This window comes from Phaseolus vulgaris, chromosome 10, assembly GCF_051622355.1.
Source record: "Phaseolus vulgaris cultivar YP4 chromosome 10, ASM5162235v1, whole genome shotgun sequence".
Taxonomy (NCBI): Eukaryota; Viridiplantae; Streptophyta; class Magnoliopsida; order Fabales; family Fabaceae; genus Phaseolus; species Phaseolus vulgaris.
This window is the reverse complement of record NC_143507.1, coordinates 45,233,016-45,240,184: the sequence shown is the minus strand read 5'-3', so window position 1 is coordinate 45,240,184 and position 7,169 is coordinate 45,233,016. Positions and strand designations below refer to the sequence as shown.

Here is a 7,169-nt window from a genome sequence, read left to right as displayed (position 1 = left end):
TCAACCGATTTTATAATGTTGAGTTAAATTTAAAGTTTATTTCTTAATATAGTTTATCATTAAACATGTCAAAAAGTTTGATAAAATTGTTAAAGTGATTTATAGAAAGATTAGTCAATATGAATCAAAATTAGAATCCTCTTTCTTTAATTTTATGACTTTCTCTTAACATAGAATACCAAATGTAAGACTTAAGATGACATTTACAATCTCAAAATTCATGATTTTATGTTGTGAATAATATGTGAGGTGAAATAAGAAGATTGAAAAACTTTGGTAAAGCAAAAAGTGAGATATTATCATTATTATTATTTCTTGTTGGAGTATGTGCATGGCATACACATATACATACATGGTTTTTAAATGGAAAAATGTGGTAGTGTTCTCCTAAAGTAATGCAAATTTCTGAACTCTTTAACTCCATGTTTAAAATAATGCAGTGGAAGCAGAGACATTATCTTGTTGTTCTTTTTGTGTCGAAGTCGTAAATGATGATAAACTAATGACAAATTAGAAGAGCCATGATTCATAGATGGTGAGATGCATAAAGCACATAAGCAGTGAGATGGTGAGACATGAACTACAGCAGAAGTTTGGTGCTGTCATTTTCTGTCAATCTGTGTCCCTATTCTTCATTTTCCTTTTTTAGCTTCATGACTTTTCCTATTTGGACTTTCCACTTTTTCCTCTAAAGTACCTATTAGAGAGTCAACAAAGCTGCATGGTAGAACACCAACTTTTGACCACCAAACCAATAATGGACTCAATGAAACACTTAGGTTTTCATTTCCTTTCTCCTTTTTCCCTCCAAACAATTTTTTTCATGGCTAAGAACAACATGATTGAGGAGGTAAATCTAGGGAGGGAGTTAAAAGGTACGAGGCTCTCTCGGACACGTCTCTTTTATAGAATGTCCATGTCATACTAATGTATTTGATATTGACACTCGTATGACACGTATATGTGAAATATTCAATTCAAAAACATTTGTTAAAATTTCTGACAATTATAGTATAGTTCTAACACAATTTTTAAAATGAAAAAATACATTAATTTTCTTTCAAATTTATTGTATATTTTTTTATTATAATTATAAAAATAAAGAAAAAAACATTTTGAAACAACAATTAAAAAAAAACATCTTTCTCTTGAAAAAAAAGAACGATATCTCCGTATAAATTTCTATGCTTCATAGATAAAAGAGAAAATAGGGTTATGCTTAATTAAATAAATGAAGTAACAACAACCTCTATATTGTTGTAACTTAAAATTTATAAGCACTTTTTTAATAGGGATTTGGTAACAATAGGAGAATACGATTAAGCAAACATTATACTTGTAACAGTTTATATCTTAATTAAAGAATCCATAATTTGAATATTAATGATGTCACTAAATTTAAACATGAATTATACATAATTACTGTTTTATTTATATTAGTTATCAATTTTAAAAAATCAATCTCACCAAAACGGTAGAATTTGAAGATAGAATTTGGGTTACACCTGTCATGGTTATTATAACAATATTATGATTTACTGTTTTGAATCATACAATTTGATAGCAATATATGTAATTAAATGAATTAAATGTCCAGAAAAATAATTACAAGGTTCAATTTTTGTAAAATTATTTCAAATTACACAATGTTCTTTATATTTTATTTTCTTACTTTTTTTCACCAATTCTTAAAAAAGATAATAGTGATACATAATCAAATGTGAACTTCATTTTACTCGTCAAATCATCTATTCTTATTATTATAATATAGTAATTAAGGGATTGTATTAATTGTTAAAGTATTATTTCCCAAAAAAAAGCTTAAGGAGTCATATAAATTTAAATTATTATTTTGACAGGAAAAAAGGAATTAAAGTATTACTTAGCCTATTATAATTTGGTTGTTAAATTGTTTCATTCCATTATTTAAAAATAGAGTTTCACAAACTGAAATATAACTTATATTTTTGTTTACGAAACTTATGGTGATGACAATATGTAAAGCTTGTATATAGCCTCAAATGCATCTATATAGCATATAATGGAAAATTTAAAAAGAAGTGACAATGGTTTGTGTTTAAAATGCCAAAAATAAGAAAGTGGAGCAACAAAAGGAACAATAACTTGTTAAGTACAATAAACAAGCCACAAGGCATCACTACTATCTTGTCTGTTTGATTTAGCTGTTGCCAAGCACTGCAAACCACAAACCAATTTGCATCAGTTAGAAATTACATGTTGACAACCTTATACCATATTACAGCTCGAGAGAGAAATATTTTTTATTAAAATGGAATAATTTTATAATTTCACTATGTCACATTTTATGTAACATAGACACAACATTGATACAGACACGGAGACTAATACAGACACGAAGATACGTATAATCTCTAACATGTAAGACACGGAGACACGAATCTATATATTATATAATTATGAATTATATAAATTGACAATAAAGATTTATGTACACAAGTATATTTCTGTTTTTTTAGCAGAAAGATGTTTCTCAGAGTTGGTTCAAAATGATTTGTTCTTTATTTTTATGATCATATTAAAATTTTATTCAATAAGTTTGAGTTTTTATAAAATTAATGTATTTCTCTTATTTAAAATTGTGTTAGAACTGTGTTAAAATTGTCAAAAATCCAACAAATATCTTTTGAACTGAACACTTCACCGATACATGTGCTACGAGTGTCGGTTCGATACGTGTGTGTCTGACACAGACACATCATTTAAGAGGCGTGTCCGAGTCACATCATAGTTGTAAACTGGTGCAGACATCTTCCTAGAATATAAACTTCAAAAATCACAAACACCACATTCATAAACACACGTACCTATGATTGCAGTTACAGAGAATCAGGTGGCTTATCAGATTAATTTTCCTTTTCTCGCACCCATTCAACGAAATTGTCCAGGATCAAGGGCCAGGCAAGCTCAGCATCATAGTCATTAAGGGTTGGATAACTTATCTGTGAATAGATTGGAATATGCAGGTGAGTTATAATTTATCAAAAAATTTAAGAAAAAAGGATCCAGAGAAAGCACAGAAAGCAAACAATGCTGAATACTTTTTGAGTCAAAAAGGCTAACAAATATATTCCTCTAATCAACTAACATACCTCGTTGCAAAAGCGGAAAAACCCCATCCATTGATCCATGTTTATGACCTTGTAATCATTTTGAGTCTGCCATAAATAGTAAACAATTAAAACTCATGTCATAACCAATTGTGTAAAAGCCATTTCTCACCTTCAAATATTCCACAAATGAGTTGACTTGGGGAGGAAATGCTGAACCCAAAACAAGAGTAAGTAACTCGCAAATGCTCTCTATATCAATGCTTTTCTGTTTCTCCTCTGACATATAATGAATAGTAGTTTAGGGGAAGAAATAATAGCTCTTCATTGAGCAATTGAAGTTACAAAAGAGTATATTAATAAGAAGAGTTGTTGGTTAGAGGTTTTCTAACCAATCTGATCATAGTTCAAACTAGTAAAAGGTTGAAATCTAATGAATGTAATCATAGACTATCCCAAGTTTCTCGAATCAATAATGACATGAATTGTTGAAAAACTCCAAACAACTTCTACATAAATGGACAAAAAGAAGTGAAAATTTATGAACAGAAAATAAACAAAGCTTACCTGTTAAACAATATTGGAAAGCATATGTATAGAAATCTGCAAAGTTTGATGGCCTCCTGACCTTTACAGCAGATGTCAAATTAAAAATGTTAGGAACTGAAAATAACTCCACCATAAAAGAAGTACTATGGCCAAAAACTAATTTCTACATGAATAATGAAAAAGTGTATCACTTCAATAATTGTACCTCTTTTTCTAGCTCTGGAAGTGCCTTCTTCAATTTACTAACTGTATCGGCCCTTAATGCTTTTAAGCCTCTCCTCCACTCGTCCTGTGATTTCAGTATAAGGATGGTTAAGAAAGATACTACCAAAACTACATGCTTGTTCAGCAACCATTAAACAGACTTACATTATATTAGTGGCTTCAAATAGCTATGCAATAATTCCAAAATAAGTTTTATGAACAATGAACATGATAATAATATACATACCAATGTAAAATAGCCTTGCTCCTCAGCTTTCATTTTCCTGTTAAATTTAGTCTCGTCAACTCCAAAACACAAACTTAAGATACTGGTATAAGAAATTAATACTATGGTATCGATTGGCAATTAAGTGTAGCAAATAACTTACCATGCAAGCATCAAAACCCTTACATCTGTATGATTAACCTCCATAGCAGCACAAAGTGTTTCAATTCCCTCTGGGCTGTAAACAAATTTATTAAAATATAACAAACCTACTTTCAACATGTAAACACCTTCATCTAGAAAGGACATAGAAAATAACACTTATACACCAAAAATCACTTTATCGCAGTTTAAACACGTTTTTCTTCATTTGATCTTTTTGCTTTTTTTGTTTTCCCTTAATATAAATGATTGATATTGTACATACATAGTACATTCCATGTGATGTGATCCTATCTTTTACCCAAGGCACCGCTCAGTGCACTGCTGAAGGAGGACCTCATAGTACATAAAGCTGACATTATCAAGTTCCAGGTGCAACTATCTGCTAGTATAGTCAAATTAGATCAAAGATTTTAATCCTATTACTCTTCCGTCTTTCCCTCTGCCAAGATCAGTGCAGATTGCAATCACTCAGACAAGCTGGTATACCAAATTTCAAGCCTACATACTTAAATCTGAAACCTAATAATGTTCATAACAAGCAAAACACAACTCAAAATTTCAAACAACCCATTTCTACTGGTTGAATGAAGTGACATAATCAACAAACAATTCCCTTGAACTAAACCAACAGAAATCCAAACCAAAATAAATTTCAAATCACTACTAAATGTCCCCAACCAATTGAAGAAACCATCATCCATGACATGAGCAGGAAAAAAGGGAGCTGCTATCGCCCAATTATGGGAGAAGAAACCAGAGAACCACCATTGCTTGAGCTTCTGACTTCCACTGACACACTTACATCACAAGCTAATCCGTGCCACCACTTCTTCACGATATCTAGGTAAATATTCATTGCCAACATCGGGAAAAGTGATGTACCTGACAAGAGGCACAATAAGGAGAATTTTGTCGCTGGAACCAAATGAGCCAGTCCATCACTAGCCCTACAGAACAGATTCATCATGGCAGGAGAGGTAGCTGGTAGGAAGAAATTATGGGAATAAATTGCCAGAAGTGAGGGGCAAATTTTTTTTTGTGAGGAATTGGGTGAGATACCAAAGAAATAATGCAGCAGGCAGCAGATGAAGGCTGTATAGTCAAAGCAGATAACCATATACACAATTACGTCACTCATACTACCAAATGCCTGATAATACAAGAATTCCTCAAATTCTTTATACTATCAAGTCTTACCCTGTTACCTCACCATCATATTGTACTTGGAGCATAACAGTATGAGTACTTCAGTATAGTAGGACTAGGGCATTACTCATTTGTCCATACATATACACCCTAAGCTCATAACTACTTGAATAAATTCACCTAGCTATATTAAATGAGATATACGTCTATAACATTCATTCAAAAAAGCAAGTAACCATTGAGTAAATGCTATCTACCTTCAGCAGATCCAGGTCCAAAGTTTGAAACTTGAATTAAGAAAATGACAAAAGGATAATGCAATTTGATATATACATATTGAATGGAAGAAAAAACATATTTAGATGAAGCACACTTACTCAATCATCCCAGTAGACGCATTAGCAAATGAATAGAATAGACTATCAATTCGTTCAGACTCCTTCGAGCTTGCCTTACTTGAAGCTGAAAAATCATGTTTGTATGATCAGAATATTGAACAATAAATTTCCCTATACAAAAAATCTTGCTTAATATAATAGTCCAATTATGTTTGACCAAAGGAATAAACATGATAAAATAACACAAGGAACACATCAATGACCAGGCATTGAAGAGTTTGATCCTGGTGCTTCTCTACAAACTAAAGAGAACTAATTGAGAAGTACCTTCCATGCTCAAAGTACTTAATAATAGCTTCTATCAGTCTTTACTTGAAAAAGCACTAAATTGACTTGATAAATACATGGGAAATACTTTTTTCTTCTTAAGATCTAAACTCTCAAGTAAGGATTATATTCCACTAGTCCTTACCCAACTACGACAATCCCCAAACCCCACCGAATTATAACAGAAAAAAAATACTCAATTTATATGTGTGTGTATAGAAAAGAAGAAGATAAGTTGTGGTCATGAACAGAAAAGCAGAGCAGACCACGAAATAGGAAAAAAAAACAAAAATTTAAAAAGCCCACAAGATATGCATATAGATTTCAATCAAAGGAAACACCAAACACCCATAACCAGAGCTTCAAGGAATGGGGATTCAATTATCACTAGAGGGTGAAAAGAGGGAAAAGGTTATAGAAGATGCAGAAAAAGAGTCAATTATTGAAGAAAGGGGTAAAATTGAGAGATGGGGAATGGCGTACCGGAGCGGAAGAGATCGGTGGCGGTGGGAGTGGAATAGGATTGACCCGTCTTTTTGGATGCAGAAGAGCGTCGCATCTTCAACAAAAAATCCAGAGAGGAAGCTGATGCAAGGATTGAACGCGCCAAATTCGAGAGAGAGAGAGAAAGAGAGAGATAGAACCCAAAACACGCGTGTTCTTCTTCCTTGCGCGTTCTTAGTTTCTGGTTCTTCTCTATGGGAGAGGTTGAGGATGATGACGTGGACACGCAGAAATGAGTTTTTATAATTGTGGTACCTACTTATGTTGTTTCATATTGCAATTGACTTGTCATGTTTTTATAATACTATGCATAAGGACTAAACAATAATTTGCTTATTAGTTTCGTAAGTGTAAAGGACTAAACAATAATTTGCTTATTAAGTTTAGGATGTGTAAAGGACTAAACAATAACTTGCTTATTAAGTTTAGTAAGTGTAAAGGACTAAACAATAATTTGTTAAAAATCTAACCACCAAATCACTAATGTTTTATTATGCATAATCTCGGAAAAATTTGAGTTTGGTACTATCTCTTTTATTTATATCTTACTATCCAAAACACATATACGAAAATGCACGTATATACTTTTATTATATTAAAAATATATAATTTTATTATTTT

The 7,169-nt window shown here is 31.7% G+C and overlaps 1 protein-coding gene across 1 annotated transcript; it reads right to left on the bottom strand.

Moving 5' to 3' along the window:
* Positions 1–2,012: 2,012 nt before the first annotated feature.
* On the bottom strand, positions 2,013–6,849 carry LOC137818454 (defective in cullin neddylation protein (DUF298)). The gene is made up of 10 exons (XM_068621901.2): positions 6,528–6,849; positions 5,757–5,841; positions 4,232–4,306; positions 4,090–4,126; positions 3,844–3,927; positions 3,657–3,717; positions 3,262–3,368; positions 3,132–3,197; positions 2,847–2,981; positions 2,013–2,196 (listed from the first exon to the last, which is right to left on the bottom strand). Exons 1-9 carry the CDS (start codon positions 6,601–6,603, stop codon positions 2,886–2,888), a joined length of 687 nt encoding a protein of 228 aa, XP_068478002.1. The 5' UTR covers positions 6,604–6,849; the 3' UTR covers positions 2,013–2,196; positions 2,847–2,885.
* Positions 6,850–7,169: the final 320 nt, after the last annotated feature.

Bases quoted from the DNA above. Each gene is read 5' to 3' on its own strand.
- LOC137818454 (XM_068621901.2), bottom strand. From the start codon at position 6,603: ATGCGACGCTCTTCTGCATCCAAAAAGACGGGTCAATCCTATTCCACT. The intron at 4,127-4,231 runs GTAAGTTATTTG...TAAATTTAACAG, and splicing joins AGGGTTTTGATGCTTGCATG to GAAAATGAAAGCTGAGGAGC. The intron at 3,369-3,656 runs GTAAGCTTTGTT...ATTATATGTCAG, and splicing joins TTTCCAATATTGTTTAACAG to AGGAGAAACAGAAAAGCATT.